At 48.5% G+C, this 22,210-nt stretch overlaps 1 protein-coding gene across 1 annotated transcript in view; it reads right to left on the reverse strand.

The window, feature by feature from the left end:
• Positions 1-1,580: 1,580 nt before the first annotated feature.
• The window catches only part of MMP17 (matrix metallopeptidase 17), a 157,023-nt gene continuing 136,393 nt past the window's right edge, over positions 1,581-22,210 (reverse strand). The window contains exons 5-10 of the mRNA XM_083418305.1: positions 20,958-21,134; positions 19,930-20,029; positions 13,687-13,769; positions 8,443-8,595; positions 4,897-5,154; positions 1,581-2,320 (exon numbers count right to left, since the gene is read on the reverse strand). Of these exons, the coding sequence (XP_083274431.1) occupies positions 1,995-2,320; positions 4,897-5,154; positions 8,443-8,595; positions 13,687-13,769; positions 19,930-20,029; positions 20,958-21,134 (1,097 nt within the window). The 3' untranslated portion in view covers positions 1,581-1,994. The remainder of the gene's footprint in view (positions 2,321-4,896; positions 5,155-8,442; positions 8,596-13,686; positions 13,770-19,929; positions 20,030-20,957; positions 21,135-22,210) is intronic.

Raw genomic sequence — 22,210 nt, forward strand, 5'->3', positions numbered from 1 at the left:
AATGAAATTCCCCATCACAAAATGCGCTTAGAACAATGGGAGTTTCGAGCACTGCTTCCAGAGTTCTGGATTCAATGGCACAGTGGCAAATTTCAGTTGTGCAGTTGAAATTGATTTGGTGCTCTTCTGTAGCAAACCTTCTCCGCCCTCAAAACCAGCCTTTTTGAAATCCAGAAAGTGACTGGAAAAGCCGTGGAAAGTGTGGGACGATTATTGGGCACAACAGTGTCTAATCTCCCTGCAAAAAAATCAGAATGGATCTTCAATAAACTGCCTATGTTCTCCAACCTCCATAGCAAACTTTGCGGGAACAAATCAGTGGATGGTCAATGAACAGGTTTTGCTCTCTACTGAATTGGGTGGTCTTTGCTGCCCCCGTCTGGCAAGAAATGAAATTTTTCAGAACCCCCTTTACCCCGGTTTTGAAACTTGAGGGGTCAGGTTTTATAAGGATCCAGCTTATTTCTGTGATCATAAGTTGTTTAAAAGGACATGGGTGGTGCTGTGGTCTAAACCACTGAGCCTCTTGGGCTTGCCAATCAGAAGGTTGGCGGTTCGAATCTCCACGACAGGGTGAGCTCCCATTGCTTGGTCCCAGCTCCTGCCAACCTAGCAGTTCGAAAGCACTTCAAAGTGCAAGTAGATAAATAGGTATCACTCTGGCGGGAAGGTAAACGACGTTTCCGTGCGCTGCTCTGGTTTCGTCAGAAGCGGCTTAGTCATGCTGGCCACATGACCCGGACAAACGCCGGCTCCCTCGGCCTGTAAAGTGAGATGAGCGCCACAACCCCAGAGTCGTCTGCGACTGGACTTAACCGTCAGGGGTCCTTTATCCTTACCTTTTTAAAAGTTGTTTAAAACTGCTTTTAATATTGTGTTTTAAAGTTGTGCAACACCCTGGGACTTCAGAGGGAAGCACAGGTAATCAATAACAGAAATAATATTGAGTCTACAGGCTGAAAACGCAGGGAGGTCAATCTGTGTTTCAGATTGCATGATGGTTCACATCAGCATGGTTGCATGTGTTTCTGAGTAGCCTGCACTCAGTGGGCAGAGATGGGGCCTGGCTCTGTCTAGACAGCTTTACGTTTTCAAATTAAAACACATTGAAATGCAGGATTTCTCAGGAAAGCACAGGGTAGGTGTGAATTGTGGCTACGATAACGCATGCACAGCTTCACAAGCCAGAGTTGGGGAAGCACTGGTTGCAGGATTCCCAGTCGCACCCGAAGACTCCAGGGATGGCACCTGTGGGCTTCTGCACTCAAAGCAGATATCCTACCACTGAGCTGTTGCCCTCCGCCAGCTGCATCTGTGATAGGAGCCTTTGAGGACGTCACCACTTTCTGAAACAGATCTGCCAGGGCTAGATTTTTGGTCTCAGTCCTCCGCCCGTGGAACCACAACCACATTTTTGTAATGGTGCCCTTTCCCCTTTCCTTTTCACGATTACCATGCAAACAGAATCGGCCACCAACGTACCCAGCCTTTCACCTCCCGCCCCTGCCCACTATAACCGACAGCGGTTTCCTTCTTGCTGTCTTTCAAATGTCCAAAGCAATATAGACCTCTAATGAATATTTCCGATGGCAAGATGAGAGTCTTTATTCTTTTTTTGGGGGGGGAGGGGGCGGTGTGGTGGGACAAGGACGTGAGGAGACAAGGATGGTCGGGGAGTGAGAAACCCACAGATGCTGCTGTCGAAGCTCATTAACTTAAAATAACATTATTCTTTTTTTTCCATATTTTTTTTTTACAAAAATAACCAGAAAGGGGAAATAAAATAAAATAGAGGCTGTTCACTTCTCATGGAGAATCTGAAACATTTTCCTTCACGTTCCTAGGAATGTTAACTGTGTCGCTCATTTTAACGGCGTGTTGCATCCTGTGATTTTGTTCTTTGTTTTGCTTTATTTCTAAAAAAACTATTTCATCCCTTTTTATTTGCATCCCTGAATTGCTGCGGTATGTTCTGGTCCACCTGGCACTCTCTGTCATAGCGATCTCTGAAGCTGTGCCGCTGTCCAAAGGCTGGCCAAGGCGAGGCCTACGCAGAGTCTGAGAGCTGAGCCGGATGAGGGCCACCCGGGAGCAGAAGACGTGCAGGAGCAGACTTCGCTCTCGGAGCGGCTCTCGTCATGGTGCCCCTGCCTGGACCGGCCCCCTGTCCTGCTGCTCTCGGCCGGCTCAGGCGAATCCGCCTGCATGTCGCTGCACACCAGCCAGTCTCTGGCAATGGATTGTGGGTAACCGGGCTCAGCTTCCAAGTCACTGTCCATGACTTTCCAGTATTCTTTTCCCTTGAAGAAGTAGGTTGCCCCTGGAAAAGGAAGCAAAAGGGGAACCTGAGAAGAGCCTATGTGTCATGGAGCAAGTCAGTCAGTAAATCACACAGTTCAAAGCCGGAGTTAACTCGTTGTTAGAAGAACATGATTTCCACAGACTCGGCTGGGTTTCAGGCCTAATGAGCACAGCAGCTCATACCCTGTAGGTCCTACGCCATGAAATCAGTTGCTGAGATTAGAATCATAGAATCATAGAGTTGGAATAGACCACAAGGGCCATCGAGTCCAACCCCCTGCCAAGCAGAAAACACCATCAGAGCACTCCTGACATATGGTTGTCAAGCCTCTGCTTAAAGACCTCCAAAGAAGGAGACTCCACCACACTCCTTGGCAGCAAATTCCACTGTCGAACAGCTCTTACTGTCAGGAAGTTCTTCCTAATGTTTAGGTGGAATCTTCTTTCTTGTAGTTTGGATCCATTGCTCCGTGTCCGCTTCTCTGGAGCAGCAGAAAACAACCTTCCTCCCTCCTCTATGTGACATCCTTTTATATATTTGAACATGGCTATCAGTCTGCCTTCCTACAGCCATCTATGTCTCCTCCCCTCCAGGGCTTCTCCCAAGCAATCAGAGACTGTGCCTGAGTGCAGCCCGTCTTTACTCCACCCATTTCATCCCTCTCCTGGTTTTGGGAGTCAGAGGGAGAGGGGACCTTGTTGCAGCAGGAGGAGGGACACTTGTGACTCCTCATTAGCCTGATTCATTTCTGCCTCTTGACTTCCCTCCTCCCACTTGCCTGCTTCAGCTTCTGCCTCTGATTCTCGACTGCTGTCTGCCATGTACTCCCCCAGCTCACTGAGCCCTGTTACCCCTTCAGCTTCCGATAGCTCCTCTTCCTGGTCTTCTCCCTCTGACCACTCATCATTATCCCACCACTGCTCCCCAGGATCTGAGCTTTCTTCCCTTCATGGTTCCCCAGCTGGTTCCTCTCATCATTCCTCTCTGCATCCAACAAGTCCATGCCACTTGCTGGACCTGATTCATCTAGTCTGGTCTCCTGTTCTTGCAGAGGACAACCAGATGCCTATGAGAAGTCCACAAAGAAGTCCACAAAACAGAACAGTGCTCCCTCTTCCCTTGTCCCTATTCCTTCATTCCCTTTTCTCAGAAACATGCGGACTGGAATCTCACTGTCTTTTCATTGAAAGGGCAATAGCTCAGTGACAGAGCACAGAGCCTTGTGTGCAGAAGGCCCTAGGTGCAACCCCTGGCACATCTGTCTGAAACCTTAGAGAGATGCTGCTGGTCAAAATAGACCAGACTTTCTCAGCCTCAGGTTCTCAGATGTTGGACAACAACTCCCATCACCCCTAGCTATCAGGACCAGTGGTCAGGGATGATAGGAGTTGTAGTCCAACAACATCTGGGGACCCGAGGTTGGGCAAGGTTGCTACAGACAATAATAAGCTACAAGTAAATGGTGGAGTTTATGGGAATTTAAGAAGAGTCCTGCTGGATCAGGCCAAAGGCCCATCTAGTCCAGCATCTTGTTGTCACATTGGCTGCCCAGATGCCTATGAACATGCTCAGTAGCCACAGAATGCTAGCTGACCTCTGGGTGGGGAGAATGTTAAGGGGCTGAGCATGCAGGACAGAATGTTGGTTGATCCTTGGGAGGGGGAATGGAATGCGGTATCCTGGCAATGGGCATGGCCAGTACCCTGCATAGATGTGTTCCATGCGGCAACCTTTTGTTGTAGGCCCTGCATGCATATTTGAAATACAGTGGTACCTTGGGTTAAGTACTTAATTCGTTCCGGAGGTCCGTTCTTAACCTGAAACTGTTCTTAACCTGAAGCACCACTTTAGATAATGGGGCCTCCTGATGCCGCCCCACCGCCGGAGCACGATTTCTGTTCTCATCCTGAAGCAAAGTTCTTAACCCGAGGTACTATTTCTGGGTTAGCAGAGTCTGTAACCTGAAGTGTATGTAACCTGAAGCGTATGTAACCCGAGGTACCACTGTATTGCAAATTTTTCAATTTTAGTTTGAACTTGCAAACTGAAGGCAGATAGACACATACAGTGGATGCTAGGGTTGTGAATGTGATCCGTGTGGGATGCACATTCGCAACCCGCATCTGTGCATCTGTGAATGCGCGGGTTGTGATTCGGCGCTTCTATGCGTGCGCAAAGTGCGATTTAGCGCTTCTGCGCATGCGCGACTGCCGAAACCCGGAAGTAACCCATTCCGGTACTTCCAGGTTTTGGCAGTCCGCAACCCGAAAAAACACAACCTGAAGCGGACGCAGCATGAGGTACGACTGTACTTCATAGCTTCCATTGCATAATTATTCTCCCTCATACTAGGGCTGCCACCATTTAACCTGGCATCCTATGGACAGTCGGCCATTCCATGCATCCATGACCACAGCAAAAGCGTATGCAGCTAGTTACACGGTGTTAATTATTTTAATTATTAAATACAAGTTGGGAGGCACACACACTCGTTCCGGCCTTTATGTTGTAGCATTCTGTTCACAGGGTGAAGCCTCGCCAGCTTGATGTACAGCCCCTCCCCCCTCCCGTTTGATCCAGTGCTTAACACTTACCGTCGGACCACCGCGTGGCATCATCCAGCCCACTGGGGACCCCCTTCCACAACATGGTCTCCAAAGGATAGCCAGGATCCATCCTCCGCTCGTGGTCATCATAGCACCAGTAGAGAGTGTCCTTAAAGAAATAAGTCTTGTCATTCTGGGCCCAGGAAAATGCGGCGTCGATGCCTCCCGGCGGCAAGCCAAAATCCGAGATGGGCCGGGGGTAACCTTCCTCCACATTATTGTCCTTGAAGACCCAGTATCTGTCCCCTGGGGAGAAGAAACAGACAGGTAGGTAGCAATGTCATTCCTGCTTCACAGCACAGAACTAGCTTCTAAAAAAGAGAGAGGCTGTGGTAGTCTTTAGGTCTGAGTTCACAACGCTCCAGGAGGAGCAAATGCCCAAAAGTTAAGCACACGTGCGCGCGCACACACACCACTTGCTGAGGAGTCTGTTTTTATGAGGATGTGTGCATATGTCTGTGCTTTTCTACTGATGTTGTGTGTTTCTTTATTGGCCAGGGGGGATGACATCCTTACTGGTGCATGAAGGCAAACATGTTCCCTTCTTACGAGTTTCTAGTTAATGCATATGTGAGTTTAAACCACAAGAGGGCACTGTTTGTCTAGCAATCCAGCAAACACTTGTTTGAAAGTCTAAGTTAACTTCACCCCTAAAAGCTGAACTATTTCGTTTGCTGTTCTCTACAGAGAAGAACTATGCTATTTCTCTCCTCAGCCACTCATTGTGCAGATAGTTCCTGCATGAATAAAGCCTTTGAGCTTCAAAAACTGTGAGTGATCTTTTCAAGGCTGTGTGTGTTTTGCCTTTCAGTTCTTGCTGGCTGTGGCTGTCCTTTCCCGATTAGCCAGTGGAGGGCAGCATTGCTCAGTCAACGAGCCAACACCAGGCTCTCCTAACAATATCCTTGACACATGTATAATTCCATGTTTGTGTCGTGTTTCCAATAAAGAGGACTAATCCCTCTCCCCGTCAACTCCTGCCATGCCATCTGATTTCAAGGGGAAGAAGACAAAGATGCAATTTCTTATTGTGTCAGTGACTTTACGCAGAGGCTTTCTAGGTGAGTGAACTGCGGGGAGTGTGCTCACTTAGCAGTGGAGCACACACTGGCAAGCCTGCGTGTAATTGCCAGCCACCATTCTCGGATGCTGGCAGAACAAGGTGTCTGGGTCAGAAGGAGGGGTGGAGGAGAAGTCTGGTTCAGTTTGCACTTAAAGGTAAACACCTGTGTGATTCCTAAATGAACCAAAATGTAGCAGTCCTTTGAAACTTGCACTTTTCTGAATTTTGCAATGCAGTTCTCTAGCCAAGTGGAAGTGAGAGCTGGACCATAAAGAAGGCTGATCGCCGAAGAATTGATGCTTTTGAATTATGGTGCTGGAGGAAACTCTTGAGAGTCCTATGGACTACAAGAAGATCAAACCTACCCATTCTGAAGGAAATCAGCCCTGAGTGCTCACTGGAAGGACAGATCCTGAAGCTGAGGCTCCAATACTTTGGCCACCTCATGAGAAGAGAAGACTCCCTGGAGAAGACCCTGATGCTGGGAAAGACGGAGGGCACAAGGAGAAGGGGATGACAGAGGACAAGATGGTTGGACAGTGTTCTCGAAGCTACAAACATGAATCTGACCAAACTGCGGGTGGCAGTGGAAGACAGGAGTGCCTGGCGTGCTCTGGTCCATGGGGCCACAAAGAGTCGGTCACGACTAAACAACAACAACAACAACAACAGCCAAGTGTCATGGGCTGGTGGATGCAGAGGAATGGCATGAGGAACCAGCTGGGAAATCCCCAAGGGAAGAAGGTTCAGAGTCCTGGGATTGGTGGTGGGGCAATGATGAGTGGTCAGAGGCAGAAGAGGACTGGGAGAAGGAGGTAGCAGAAGAGGGAACAGGGTTTAGTGAGCAGGGAGAGTCTGTGGCAGAAAGAAGTCCAGAATTGGAGGCAGAAGCTGAAGCAGGGGAGGAGGGAGCCCAAAAGGCAGAGAGGAGTCAGACTAGTGAAGAATAATGTTTCCTCCAGCTGCTGTGATAAGCTCCCTTTCTTATTGCTCTCCCGGAACTAGAAGAGGCATGAAAAAGGCGGAGGAAAGCTTGACTTCAGGCAGGTACAGTCTCTGATTGCTGGAGAAAAGCCCTGGAGAGGAGGGGAGTTAGACAGCTGTGGGAAGGTGGGGATTTTCAGTCTCAGAAACTGACCCATGGGGCAAGACGTACTGGAGATGAGCTGTTGTGCTCATTAGGACTGGCACTCCACCAAGTCTGGGCAGATGGTGTTCTTGCTAATAAAGAGTTAACTCCAACCTGAACAGTGTGATTTACTGATTGGCTCACTCCTGTCATAAAAAGTGAGGTGTACAAGTGTACAAAAACTATATGTACTGGAGTAAAGTGCACACAAAAATGCATATATGAATAAAAATAGCAAACAAAACTGCATTGCACTAGAAGAAGAGGAGTTTGGATTTGATATCCCGCTTTATCACTACCCGAAGGAGTCTCAAAGCGGCTAACATTCTTCTTTCCCTTCCTCCCCCACAACAAACGCTCTGTGAGGTGAGTGAGGCTGAGAGACTTCAAAGAAGTGTGACTAGCCCAAGGTCACCCAGCAGCTGCATGTGGAGCAATGGGGAAGCGAACCCGGTTCACCAGATTACGAGACTACCTCTCTTAACCACTACACCACACTGGCTCCTGGGGGGAAATTGTTTTGCAAAAATGTGTAGATTAGGGAAAATTGTATTAGAATAAATTTGCAGTAAAATACTAATGAATTTGCAGCAGGATATTATATATATATATATATATATATATATATATATATATATATCACAAATTGATGTGGACATGTGAAGAACTGAACCTAAGATGGGAATAAAACAAGAAAGTGAAACTTACATTTTCGCCCCATCCAGAGTCAGAAGGAGTTGGTGAAATGCTGGCTGGAGGCATGTGGTGACAACAACCGGCGCAGGCCAATGATGTCATCAATCCATGTCAAGCACTATTGGCCCCCCAGTGATGCTCTTAGGACAGGACTTGAGGGCATTTTGGAGTAAATGAAGTGATAAACATTACCACCTAAAGTTAGAGTGGGGAACCTTTGGCCTTTGAGATGTTGCTGGAGTCCAGCACCCATCATCACTTTCCATTGGCTAGGCCAGTGGGATTTGGAATGCTGTGAATGTGTGGAATGCCACAGGTTCTCCACCCCTGATCTAAAAAGAGGCTTCCTTGCAAGACCATGCATTCCAAAGTCTAAAATCACCCAGGTGAGCCACAGCTCACCACAAGACATTAGCAACATGCAGCTGGGAAAGCCCAGGAGACTACTAGAGTGATGTTCAGCCTGATCATCTGGAATCAAATCAAAGCTTGTCATTTGAGACAAGTAATTTTCTTCCAGCTGTGCAATCTGTACTCTAAAGCTTAGAGTTGAGGCTCAAAGAGGCTTAAACACAGTGGGGGAACAAAGAATCTGGGAATGCCAAAGAGAGGGTCACCTACAACTGTGTCAAATGCTTTCTCTTACCTTTGAAGAACACAATCTTGTGGTCGTGGGTTCTCTCATAAACAGCATCCACGCTGTCCAGGTTCAGAGGCAGCCCTCGCCAGAAACGATGGATCTGAGCTGGCTGGAGGGAGACCAGATGTTTGTTGCGAGTCAGTCTCCAGAAGTATTTGCCTGGATGAAGAGGCATTGGTTAGTAGGAGATTGTTATGTACTGAGTTGAATAGGATCCAAAATGCAGCAGTCTGATTGGTCCTAAAACTATAAAATTCAGAATGCAGCAGTCTGATTGGTCCTAGAACAATGCAGCAGTATGATTGGTCTGCAGGAGACACCCAATCCAGCTCCAGGTGGAAGTGAATCCACAACCTGATTGGCCTACAGGAGAATCCTGGAATTAGCCAATCACATGCAGCGCATTGTATAAATAGTGTATATAAAGCAGATATTTTGGGGAAACTTTCATCCCTCCTCACCACTAGGAGCTGAATAAAGAGCATGAAATCCACACTCGACTCCGAGTATATTTCAGAGATGCAACTCTTTCTTCCCCAGGGGCACTTCTTTTTCTCCCTTGACAATTTTGTATTTTTGCAGCCCTCTGAACAACAGCTGGTTGAAGAAAGCTTGCGGAACTTGTGGTCAGAGCCCCAGCAGCCTTTGTGGTTTTGTTAGCATTCACATGGGTGTAACCTCCTGTTCGATGCACATGCAGCAAAAATCCCATGGGAGGCGGGAAATGTTTTGCTAACCCAAGACGGCCCTTGCAAGTCTGTATTCAAGGTGGCTCGGCTCCTTCCTGACTTCTGCAATTCAAACAGGTGGTGACGTAGTCTTTCAGAAAATTGGATCCTAGCCTAATAGTGCAGAAGGCAAAAGGGGGGGGGGGAGCCCACACCACAACCCCCTCTCTAAGCTCTTCAACATCTGCAGGGCGGTTCAATTTTTTCCCTTTTTAAAAATACAGTTGTAAGGATTTATTTCATCAGCTGGTAATTATGCACCACTTTGCATATTTGTTTTATATGACACGGGCCGATGCATGAATAATGCATTGGAATGCAGTCTGGATAGCAGCAATTACAAATTCTTTGAAGATGGTGGGGTTTTTTCCTTTTTTTAAAAGGACGGGAAAATTAAAACCTCAGCCTTCGAATTGGGTGCCCTTTGCATGTTTATGGGAAATGCATGCAATTAGATCGAGATGTTCTTTGCATCCCTAATGAAGCTTTTGCTACAAAAAGGGCAGCTTCCCAATATTTCTGGGAGAAATATCGCCGGGTCATATCGTTCCTCCCCAGCCTCCCCCTCCGAAAAGGTATTAAACACCCAAAGTTCAAAGTGTTCCAAAGCTAATTTGTCATAAATGCTGTCAGGAACACAGGGGAATGTAGCTTAGCGGGAGAGAATATGGTCCGCATGCAGAAGGCCCCAGTTTCTTTTCTGGATAACCTAATCCAGGTTTCAGGCTCTTTCCTACATAGAGAAGGGCAGGTGGAGCTCTGCAGGCGGCTGACTAGTTAAAAAGCTGCCAACCTCCAGAAGAAGATTATTATACTCTTTTGATGGGTATCCTTGCCCTTTCTTTGATTGCCTCCCTTGGGTCAATTTCTAGAGTGCAAGACGCACAGGACATGGGCCTGTCCTTTCATCACTTGCAAAGTACGATTTACGTGGGTGGCATTTACCGTATTTTTCGCCCCATAGGACGCACTTTTCCCCCTCCAAAAATGAAGGGGAAATGTGTGTGCGTCCTATGGGGCGAATGCAGGCTTTCACTGAAGCCTGGAGAGCGAGAGGCATCGGTGCGCACCGACCCCTCTTGCTCTCCAGGCTTCCGGAAGCTATCCGCAAGCCTTGCAAGCCCTGCGGGAGTTCCCACGGGCTCACAAGGCTTGCGGGCAGCAGCCTGTCGCCCGAAGCACGGGGAGCCCTCCGGAGGACTCTCCGTGCTTCGGGCGAGTGTCCGCAAGCCTTGCGTGCCCGATGGGAGGTCCCGCCGAGCGCGCGAGGCTTGGGGCGGCAGCCTGCCGCCCGAAGCACGGGGAGCCCTCCGGAGGGCTCCCTTTGCTTCTGGCGGGTGTCCGCAAGGCTTGGGGCGGCAGCCGCAGCTGGGGGGGAAAAATAATTTTTTTTATTCATTCCCCCCCCCAAAAAACGAGGTGCGTCCTATGGGCCGGTGCGCCCTATAGGACAAAAAATACGGTATTATTCCTCCTCCCAGAGGAGCCAGCAAACTCCCGGCCTCACCATCTCCATCTGCAAAATGGGGCTAATAGTGCTGCTGTCCATTTCACATGGCTGCTCTAAGGATGTCAGGAACTGGGTGGTGGCTGAATGCTGAGGAGTGGGGCACCCGGAGAAGTGGGGGTTGGAGACTGACTTGGAAGAAGGGATTGGTGATCCGTAGGAGCCTGTTACAGCTGGGAGACGAGAGTCAGAGACAGGAGAAGGTGCAGAAGGAGAAAGAGATAGCTCAGGCTGATATAGAGCCAAGAGCTTCCACACCTCCTCCTGACCCCACCTCTCCTGCCCCACTGTCTCCCAGGACCAGAAGAGGAGTGAAGAGGGAGGAGCAGAGGCAGTTTACAAGGAGGTTGCAAGCCAAGGTCAGGGGTGAGGCCTTTTAGTTGCGGCAACTGCCTCATTGGCTGCACATCTAGAAGTTGGGAGACATTGGACTGATGGACATGCCTTTCCCTAACCTGACAATAAAGATTATACAGTGGTGCCTCGCAAGACGAAATTAATTCATTCCGCGAGTTTTTTCGTTGTACGAGTTTTTTCGTCTTGCGAAGCACCACTGCATTTAAACACTGACAACGGCGGGGAGGGGCGGGGAGAAGCAGGACAGCTGCCGCAGCCGGTACCTCAGACTCACCCACGCGTTGTGGCCACCGTGCGACGCGGCTGCTGGAGGGCGACGGGGCTCAGGAGCGCGACTCCAGGGAGAGAGAGGCGCTGGCGCCAACGGCTCTCTGAGGGGAGCGCGCGAGGGGGGTGGGCAGCGGCGCGAGGCACTAACCGTCAGCGGGAAGGTGGGAGGGAACCGGAGGAGCGGGGAAGTGAGCGTGCGTGCAGTGACCGTCGCCATGACACGAGAGGCAGGGCCGTTTCGTCTAGCGAAGCAAGCCCTTAGGAAAATCTGCCTTGCGAAGCACCTCAGAAAACGAAAAACCCTTTCATCTTGCGAGTTTTTCGTCTTCCGAGGCATTCGTCTTGCGGGGTACCACTGTATTCCTCACTCTGGATATTTTTGCCTGTCAGCGCCATGACAAAGGGCTAGTACTGTAATACTGAACGTGAAATGTTCTGAACACTCCATAAATACTAAATATGATGATACAGTTGTTGATAATGATGATATTATTATTATTATTATTATTATTATTATTATTATTATTATTCTGGGGGGCGGTTCAGGCGGCGAAACGTACAAATATAATACGGGTTATGTCAGGCTGTCAGCAAGTCAGTAGAAAAGTGACGCTTGCTAGTATCCTATTAGAATGATAGTACCCTGGAGGCAATGCATCCATGTAGGTTATTGGGGCAGGAAGAGATTAATATACAGTATATATAAGATCTAGAATACTTGGCTCAGTTAATCTCTTTTAAGAACCATGATAAGTTACAAAGAACAAATGGGTTGTCTTACATTGAATGATGTTGACTGCCTTTCCATGATTTGCATTTAGCATTTGGATAGTGTTTGTAGAATTATAAACAGGTGAATTTTTGTAGTGGCTGTTTTTCTTAAAAAATAGAATATTTTATTCAAAAACATTACTTCTAATAATCATATATCGTCGTCATCAGAAAGAAGACTACAATGAAAGCAGAGGTGGCTTGGAACGAATGCTTTTGCAGTCAGAAAGCAACTTAGCCAAGGAACCATTGGAGATTCTCCAAACTTTGACTGCACAAGAGCTCTCGCGGGAGAGCAACCGAAGATGAGGCTGTACCCAAGCTTCTCTGCTTCTCTTCCTTTTTTCACTCCCGGACACGTCTTGCGAGCAGCTGTTGCAGAGTGTGATGCCAGATGGGTTGCATCATTAAGGCACACATAGCTGGAGTGTTAGGGACTTGAACAGAGTCTCAGGCTGGGGAGACAGAAGCCTTAGGGAAGGATCGGAAGGGGCCTCATCCATCCTAGAACAAGCATCAGGGCCTTGCCAGGGCTTGCTGGTACTTGCCACCATCATTACACCAGCCCTGCCCCTATATGCATACCAAGTCAGACCATCGATTCTTCTACTCAGGGCTGTCTACACGGGTGGTGCTGTGGTCTAAACCACTGAGCCTCCTGGGCTTGCTGATTGGAAGGTTGGCGGTTCGAATCCCCATGACAGAGTGAGCTCCCGTTGCTCTCTCCCAGCTCCTGTCAACCTAGCAGTTTGAAAGCACGCCAGTGCAAGTAGATAAATAGGTGCCGCTCTGGCAGGAAGGTAAACGGCATTTCCATGCACTCTGGCTTCTGGCACGGTGTTCCGTTGTGCCAGAAGCAGTTTGGTCATGCTGGCCACATGGCCCAGTGTAGGAATGATCGCTGGGTGCGGAGCACACTACCCACCCGCAGGCAGCCTCAGCTGTCTGCACGCGTGACCTTGGGGTGTGGGGCACACTCCCCCTCACAGATAAAGCCACAGCTGTCTGAACATCTTGCCCTCTGTCTAACCTTTTGCGGTCTCAGTAGTCTGCGGTGTCCTGTCTGTGACCTTTGTCTGTGAGACCCTTGTCTCCTTCATCATACACTGTGCAAGGGGAAAATGACATGGTGGAAACAGGTGCCAAAATAGCTTTGTACCACCCCACGATCTTGGGACTGGAAGATGTGTAAAGGTCACAGCCCAAAATGTATCTGCCTGGGTTTGCATATTGTGTCAATAAAAGGAGCCTCCACAGAGCTGGCCGGCAGCTTGCTTGCAGCTCACCTGCATTATCAGCTCCTGCCTCATGTTCTTCACTTCAGCCCAGAAAGCTGTCTGTGGACAAATGCTGGCTCCCTTGGCCTGAAAGCAAGATGAGCGCCTCAACCCTACAGTCACCTTTGACTGGACATAATTGTCCAGGGGTCCTTTAGCTTACCTTTTTTTTACACTGACTGTCAGTGGCTCTCCAGGGTTTGAGACAAGGGGCCTCTCCCAGACCTGCCTGGAGATGACAAGCATTGAACCAGCTATGATCTTTCCCCAACTAGTGTGGCCTGGAAGCAAACCCAAGCAGTGTGCTGTTTTTTTAAAAGGAAAAGAACCACATGCTCACCTTTGAAAAAGAAAGCCTCTCCTCGAATCTGAGCCACTGCGTCAAAATGTGTGTTGCATCTGTTGGGCACGTCTCTTCTGAGCCTAGTGGAACACAAAACAAAATGGCGTTGCTTATTATTCATAATGTCATAGGTTCTGTCCAATCAGGCAGGGCTACCCAAAGCTGTCAATAGCTAGGGCACAGTTGTTGCTTTTGCTCCCCCCTGTGGAACACTTCTTTATTGCACTCAAAAATGAGTTTTAGTTTCTTGATTATCTCTGAGAATAAAGGGCATTCTCCTTGCTACTGCAAGAAAGCCAAGGGCACCAGGTCTAGGAAATTCAATCCCTGGCATCTTCATTAAAAAAAAATCAGGTTGTTGTGATTTAAAAATAAAATAAAAATGGCAGATGAAGATGATGGACTATATGGAACTTGCCAAACTGACTGGGAGACTCTGAGACCAGAGAGAAGAGATGGTGGAAGAAGATTGGAAGAAGTTCAAAGAATATTTGAAAAAAATATGTTAATGTTTAAATCTTAGAATAGCTTTGGAAGTGGATAGAGGCTGTAGGGTTAGAAGTAGAAGATAGCGTATTTTAAAATAGTATTATTTGTAAGTGACAAAATGTGAAGATTTTTATGGTAAAAGTAAACGTGATAAAAAAATGGTTAAAAATTAGGAAATATGTAAACTGCTAAAGATGAGGTAAAATGAAAATCAGAGACTTGGGGAAGCTCATCTAACAATGTTTAGAAAAAATAAGGATAATACAAGAATTTGTTTGTATTGTTTGTTTTTCGGTTTGTGTTGTTTAGTTGTGTTATAAAATGAATAATTTTTTTTGAAAAAATAAAATAAATAAAATAAAATAAAAAATCCTTTGTCCTGGAGATCCACAAATCTGAGCCAGAGAAACACCTCTCAGCTTTTTATAATATTAGTCTACCAGAAGCTGCAGAGTGGCCCACTTTGGACATTTTATACCGTATACCTAATTTACGCCCTTTGGATCCGCATCTGTTCCAGTGCAAGAGATTTAGCAACACATTAATTCTGAAATCAGTGGGATTTGAAAAGGTTTAGGTTTGTCTGGATCAAATATACTTTGGAGTTCTTCTTCCAGCCGAAAATTCTGAGGTGGTGCTGATGGACTACCTCTGCAGGGAGGGTCTTTGCCAAGCTCCCTTCCCAATGGCAGCCGGTGCCCCTGAAAACGGGTAAGGCAGAAAGTAGGGAGCCTCAACAATAGATGGAGCCAGAGCCAATGGCAGATGGAGCCAATTTATTCTACTTTTGTCAGCGTTCTCCTCCTTGAGTTCTACAGGGGCAACACTGAGATGAAGGAGGAAGCTAACAGGCCAGCTCCAGGGGACCGAGGTGTCTTCAGACCCCTTGAAATCTCTGGGCAAGGGGCCAGGCTCCCTCAATGTTGAGGGGGCGGAGGAGGCAGGTTGGCCTTCTCGCCTGTCGACCTCCTCCATGTATTGTCACATGTCCACTGAAGGTCCAGCACTGTGGCGTGACCCTCTGAGGAGCCCTGCGTGCTGGTGCCAGGTGTGTGTGATGTCACACATGTGTGATGGCCTGGGACTTGGGCTCGGAACCAGAGGAGTCTCAGTCTGCACCGGATCCTTTGCCTCAGGCATCATCTGAACCAAGTCTGGGGCCTGATCCTGAAGAGTCCCAGTCTGCACAGGTTCCCCTGCAACAAACACCAGCTGGGCCGAGTCAGGGGCCTGAGCCTGCCCTGGCTCCACATGCGGGGATTACCTCGTTGCCTTCAGCTGGGCCATCACTTACAGCTGCTCCACTACCGGTTTGGTCAGGGGAGGCTGAGGCAGCCCCTGGGTCTAGTAACACACCGAAGTCTCCCTAGCTGCAGAGACTAAGGTCTGAGAGAAGGAGAGACCTGAGTACTCGCAGGAGGAGTGCTCGCCTTTGGGCGAGACAGGGAAGTGAGTCACTGGGGGATCAGGAACGGCCGTTACCTGGACAAACATAAAAGGCTGTCGGACCCCGCCCCAGGTTACGGGAGCAACATTGCTGTTTGCTATAACCTGCCTGAGACCCTGCGCCCGACCTAGCCTGGTTTCCTGCCTGGGTCCTGTCGGACTGACTCCTCATGGAATCCTTGAATTTGGGACCGGACCTGGACCGCTCGGGTTAACCCCTGGGCCCAGCACAACATTCACAACAGCCCCCTGCATAGCTGTCAACCTTCCCTTTTTTTGTGGGAAATTCCCTTATTCCAGCGCCATTACCTGCTGTTATCCCGGATTGTTATATATCCCATAGACCAGGGGTCTGCAACCTTTAAGACAAAAAGAGCCACTTGGACCCGTTTCCGAAGAAAAAAAAACTGGGAGCTGCAAAACTCGCCATTATAAAAATAACCTTTTTTGTCACTTTTTAAATTATTTCTTTGTTTGACCCCTCAGAATTACTCCTCCTCATAGAAATAAACGTTAAATTAACAAGTTACCTTTTTGTGTGTGTGTGTGTGTTCTTCACTCCCCTTCAAAACAGTGTCCAGCGTACATGCCCCTTACAATGTAGCGGGCGTGCGGGAGGGTGACGTCGGGACGGTTCGTGACTAACGCACGCACCGCCCCCATGAGACGTCACAGCCAGTACAGCGCCCGCCACAGTGGGGAGTGTCGGGGCCCACAATGCGCCTCCTCCCCTCGCTAGTATCCGCCCCGGAGCCGCAGCAAAGGTATAAAAGAGCCACATGTGGCTCCGGAGCCGCGGGCTGCAGACCCCTGCCATAGACTGTCCCCGGGACAGGTGAGGCTGCTGATCCCTTATTTTCAAATCTGAAAGTTGACAGCTATGGCTCCCTGCAATGTTGTGTACAGCTCAGTTCCTCTGGCTGGGTGTAAGTAAGTAGGCAGGTAATAGGAGACTGGTTGGGCGCAAACTAAGGCTGCTGAGGCAGGGCCCAATTCACACCAATAGTCCAGCCTCCATTGCCCTATCTCTTATGATCTTTGGAGAATCCCACATGACACACAAGAATCATAGAACCGTAGAGTTGGAATGGACCCCAAGGGTCATCTAGTCCAACGCCCTGCAATGCAGGAATCTCAGCTCAAGCATCCATGACAGTTGGCCATCCAACCTCTGCTTAAAAACCTCCAAGGGCAGAGAAGCCACAACATCCCAAGGGAGACCATTCCACGGTCAAACAGCTCTTGCTGTCAGAAAGATTTTCCATATGTTTAGTCAGAATCTTCTTTCTTGTAGCTTGAAGCCACTGCTTCGAGTCCTACCCTCCACAGCAGGAGAAAACAAGCTTGTTCCCTCTTCCAAGCCCTTGAGATATTTGAAGATGGCTACCCAGCTCCTCTTAAGGCTTGGTTTCCAGACCCTTGATCATCTCAGTTGCCCTCTTCTGCACACCTTCCAGCTTGTGCAGGGCTTTTTTTCCAGGGAGAACTCATGGGAACTCAGTTCTGACACCCCTCAGGTGGACGCCATTACCACGCAGAAGACCTACCATTTGCTTGTTCTTCCTCTTTGCTTCAGACATAGACGAATAAACCTTTAAAAAATATTTTTAACCTCTCTTGCAGGCCTGAGCTCATTCTGAGCTTTAGCCAGCCTGACCTTCCCCTGCAACTGTTGGCTACTTGTGTAAACTCCTCCTTTGTGATTTCCCCTTCCACTTCTTATGCATGCCCTTCTTGCTCCTTATTCATTCACACAGGTTTCCTTAGATCCACTTTTTTTTCTTGTCGGAACTGTCTGCATTAGGGCCTTCAGTATTTCTCCATTTAGAAACTCCCCTCCATCTTGGACTCCTTTCTCTTTGAGTATTTCTGACTACAGGATGTCACTCAGTAGCTCCTTAAGCTTTTTGAAATTGGCCTTCTTAAAGTCCAGTGTGCGTGTCAGACGACACTCAGGTTTCCCTTTCCTCTGTATCATGAAATCCAGGAAGACACGATCACTTCCTCCCAAGTTTCCGAGTACAGTGGTACCTCGGGTTAAGAACTTAATTCATTCTGGAGGTCTGTTCTTAACCTGAAACTGTTCTTAACCTGAAGACCACATTAGCTAATGGGGTCTCCTGCTGCCGCCATGCCGCCGGAGCACGATTTCTGTTCTCATCCTGAAGCAAAGTTATTAACTTGAAGCACTATTTCTGGGTTAGCAGAGTCTGTAACCTGAAGCGTATTATAACCTGAAGTGTATGTAACCCAAGGTACCACTGTACCTTTATTGAACCCCCCCTCCCTGCAAATAAACACCAATACCTCCCCCTAGATTTATTTGAGCCCCTCTAAACTGTGCCAGCCTTTCAGCCACCAAGTGAAACTGTGCGAGCAGAGAGATCGTGCAAATTTCAGGTGAGGAAGGGCACCGATTAAAATTTCATGTATGGTGAGTTCCCCCGAGAGTGATGGCGGACGCGTTTTCCCTGTCGTGCTGAGTAAGCTGCTGTGATACAAGGTGACTTGAGGGCATGGAGAGGGAGCTGAACTTCTCTCCACCCTGCTGGGGAGCAATTCATTTTGTCAGTTATTGAAAGGGTGGGCTCTGGTTCCCCCAGGAAAGAAGAGCCCCCAGGAGATGGCGGTCCAGTCTAGAACAAGAGTAGCAAAACAGTAGCATGGGTGGGGAAGGACCATCGGTCAGTGGGAGAGCATCTGCTTTGGGTCTCAGGTTCAGTCCCCAGCATCTCCAACTCATGCTGGGGAAGCCTTCTTTCTGAAACCCTGGGGAGCCACTGCCAATCAGTGTGGGCAATATTGAGCTAGATAGACCAAAGGTCTGACTCATATTAAGCCAGCTTTCAATGTTCCTAAGTTCAGCAATAGGTACCCATATCCTTTTCAGACCACTGCATGGAGAATAAAAGTAGCTCATGAGCCTACAGAGTAAAAGGTAAAGGTACCCCTGCCCGTACGGGCCAGTCTTGACAGACTCTAGGGTTGTGCGCCCATCTCACTCAAGAGGCCGGGGGCCAGCGCTGTCCAAAGACACTTCTGGGTCACGTGGCCAGCGTGACATTGCTGCTCTGGCGAGCCAGAGCTGCACACGGAAACACCGTTTACCTTCCCGCTAGTAAGCGGTCCCTATTTATCTACTTGCACCCGAGAGTGCTTTCGAACTGCTAGGTTGACAGGCGCTGGGACTGAACAGCGGGAGCGCACCCCGCCGCGGGGATTTGAACCGCCAACCTTTCGATCGGCAAGCCCTAGGCGCTGAGGCTTTAACCCACAGCGCCACCCGCGTCCCTGAGCCTACAGAGACTGACCATCAATACAAAGGATGCCTATCCAGTGCAGTTGTTGTCTCCAACCTGATGCCCTCCAGATGTTTTGGACTTCAGCTCTCATCACCTCTAGTCACTAGCCATGCTGACTGGGGCTGGTGTGAATTGTCATCTGAAACATTTGGTGGGCACCAAGTTGAGGAAGGCTTGTCTAGAAGGCACTCAAATACCACATCCGCTGGAGAGAAGTGGGTTCAGATGTAATTATTTTGTTTATACCTCACTTTCTGTGGGACGTGGGTGGCGCTGTGGGTTAAACCACAGAGCCTAGGACTTGCTGATCAGAAGGTCGGCGGTTCGAATCCCCATGACGGGGTGAGCTCCCATTGCTCGGTCCCTGCTCCTGCCAACCTAGCAGTTCGAAAGCACGTCAAAGTGCAAGTAGATAAATAGGTACCGCTCCAGCGGGAAGGTAAACAGCGTTTCTGTGCACTGCTCTGGTTCTCCAGAAGCGGCTTAGTCATGCTGGCCACATGACCCAGAAGCTGTACGCCGGCTCCCTCGGCCAATAAAGTGAGATGAGCACCACAACCCCAGAGTCGGTCACGACTGGACCTAATGGTCAGGGGTCCCTTTACCTCACTTTCTAGCAAAATGGGCTCCCATACCATGCTCATATGCCTCCTGAGTGATCCTGCTCACTCCTTCTCTTGCCTCCCACCCACATGATTTCTATCCTTCAAGGGGGAGGATGAGAGCTGGGTTCTTTATCATGTAGGGAGCCTACTTGAATAGCCGGGAAGAGCTGTAGCTTAGTGGTAGCACATCTGCTCTACGTGCAGATGGTCCCAGGTTCAATCCCTGGGAGGGGATTCAAATTCAGAATTTCAGTGTTTGCAAATGCGGATTTGGGAACTCCCACTCCTGTACTTCAAACTCAAAGTTTGATTGGAGAATTCCAGTTCTGTGCCCTACGCTTGCTTCTTTTCCACCGAAGAAGATGAGGATGGGTTGGTGACTCCTGAACTCAACTTACGGAACAGTGGAGCGATTCTCCGGTAAGTCTGGCAAGATGGGGTGGTCCTCTGTTTTCGATATTTCAGGTTTGGCTGTTGGGGACACAGACTCCCTGACCCCTGCATGCAAAGACAAGGATGAATTAGACCAGCAAGGGGTGGCTTCTCCATCTTGGGGCAGAAGTAGAGAGAGGTCAGGCAAGCAGACAGACTGCCCAGCCAAGCTTTTCATGGGCTGGTAGGTCCCCAGCCTCGCCACAAAAGCATGAAACCCTGTTCTGAGGAGTGTCTAGTTCTCCAGCTGATTTTTTCTGTGGGAGGTACCCTTCAAATGCAAAAAGAACAAAATGCAAAAACTCAAAACAAAACCCAGAGGCTGGAGGAAATTTGTGATCCTATCAAATGCCATAGAAGCCCAGGCTGCAAGCCCTATTGGTGAGGTGTTGATTGCATTCTGCCTGCTCTCTGTACCACCTCCTAGTGACTGGAGCAGGGAATTGCAAGCAGTTTGGGGTTGGGTTGAACCAATAGTGTGGGCAAACTCATGGACCACAACAGCAAAGAGGTCTATCATACGGGTGCCTGAAAATAACAGGGTGGTGTATAAATATCAGATCAGTGCGGAATCCTCTTGGCTGTGTCAGGTAATGCCAAGGAGCCAATGGCATGCCACGGGCTACTATATAAACCTTCTAGATCTGCTATGCTCCTCCCATCTGGGCCATTCATAATTGAAGATAGCTACCAGGCTATTCCCTCTGCTCCACCTACAGCGAGGATAGCTCAGTCGGTAGAGCACGAGACTCTTAATCTCAGGGTCTTGAGTTCAAGCCCCACATAGGACAAAAGATTCCTGCATTGCAGGGGGTTGGACTAGATAGCCCTCATGGTCCCTTCCAACTCTATGATTCTATGATACTTGCCAGCCTATAGTTCTAAGCGCCTGACATCTCCGCTGTGCAGGGAAACAGAGCCACGCCTCTTGGTTTCTCAACACCAGTTCTTCACCCAACCAACTTGACATGTGCACAAACAGACCCGGGCTCACCATAGAGTTGCCATATCCGGACTTTGTCATCGTAAGGCAGGTCATACTTCAGGGGATCTCCGACGGGGCCCTGGTAGTACGGCCTCATGATCGACTCTATGGCAGAGATGTGGGTCAAGCCAATGGCGTGGCCAAACTCGTGGACTGCCACGGCAAACAGATCCATCCCATGGGTATCTGAAAATAACAAGCAGGCAGGGAAAGATGCACAAATAAGTAAATTGATTGCCCTTCCCATCCTTTTGCAAGCATACACATGCAATTTAAACAATAGAGTGGAGCTTCTTTACCCTCCCTCAGAGTTTGTTTACGCAACAGCATAAAAGATAGAGAAAATCTTCAGCAGGGTATCTAGAATACAAAAAAAGCAACAAGATGACAGCGTCAATCAGAATGCAATCAAAAGAAAAATTAAGAAAGGAATGGAAATGTGTTGAAGAATATATTGTACAAAATCATTCTGTTGGAAACCTCTGGATAAGTATAGATTGAACCCATTAAGTTAAGAAGCTATATTTTTAATAGATGAATGATCATTCTAATGAACAAAACTGAACACAATATTAGAGTTGTGTGTTTTTTTTAAAGTAAGAAGTTGGATATAACGCATATGGGTGAAGGAAGTCAAATGGGTATTTGGGTAAAAGGCGAGGTGGTTATAGGGTTAGGTGTGGGGAATTTGTAGAAATAATATATTACATGTTATGTACAATGTTGAATGTGTCTGACAATTAACATGTACAGTCATACCTTGGGTTAAATATGCTTCAGGTTGAGCGTTTTCAGGTTGCGCTCTGTGGCAACCAGGAAGTAATGGAATGGGTTACTTCCGGGTTTTGTCGCTTGCGCATGCGCAGACGCTCAAAATGATGTCACGCGCATGCGCAGAAGCGGCGAATTGCGACCCGTATATGTGCAGACGCGGGTTGCGTTCTACTCAGGATGCGAATGGGGCTCCGGAACGGATCCTGTTCACATCCAGAGGTACCACTGTAACGTGAATTATTATTTTTTTAATAAAAAAGAATAGCTTGCTATATCAGGCTAATGGCCCATCTAGTTCAGTACCCTATTCTCACAGCGGCCAACTAGATGCCCCTGGGAGACCAGCAAGGAAGATCCTAGCACAAGAGCAACGCTCCCCTCCTGTGCATAGCTGTCAACTTTTCCCTTTTCTTGCGAGGAATCCTATTCGGAATAAGGGAAACGTTGACAGCTATGCTCCTGTGGCTTCCAGCAGCTGGTACTTAAAG

The sequence above is a fragment of the Podarcis tiliguerta genome (assembly GCF_965153285.1).
Source record: "Podarcis tiliguerta genome assembly, chromosome: 16".
NCBI classification, from domain to species: domain Eukaryota; kingdom Metazoa; phylum Chordata; class Lepidosauria; order Squamata; family Lacertidae; genus Podarcis; species Podarcis tiliguerta.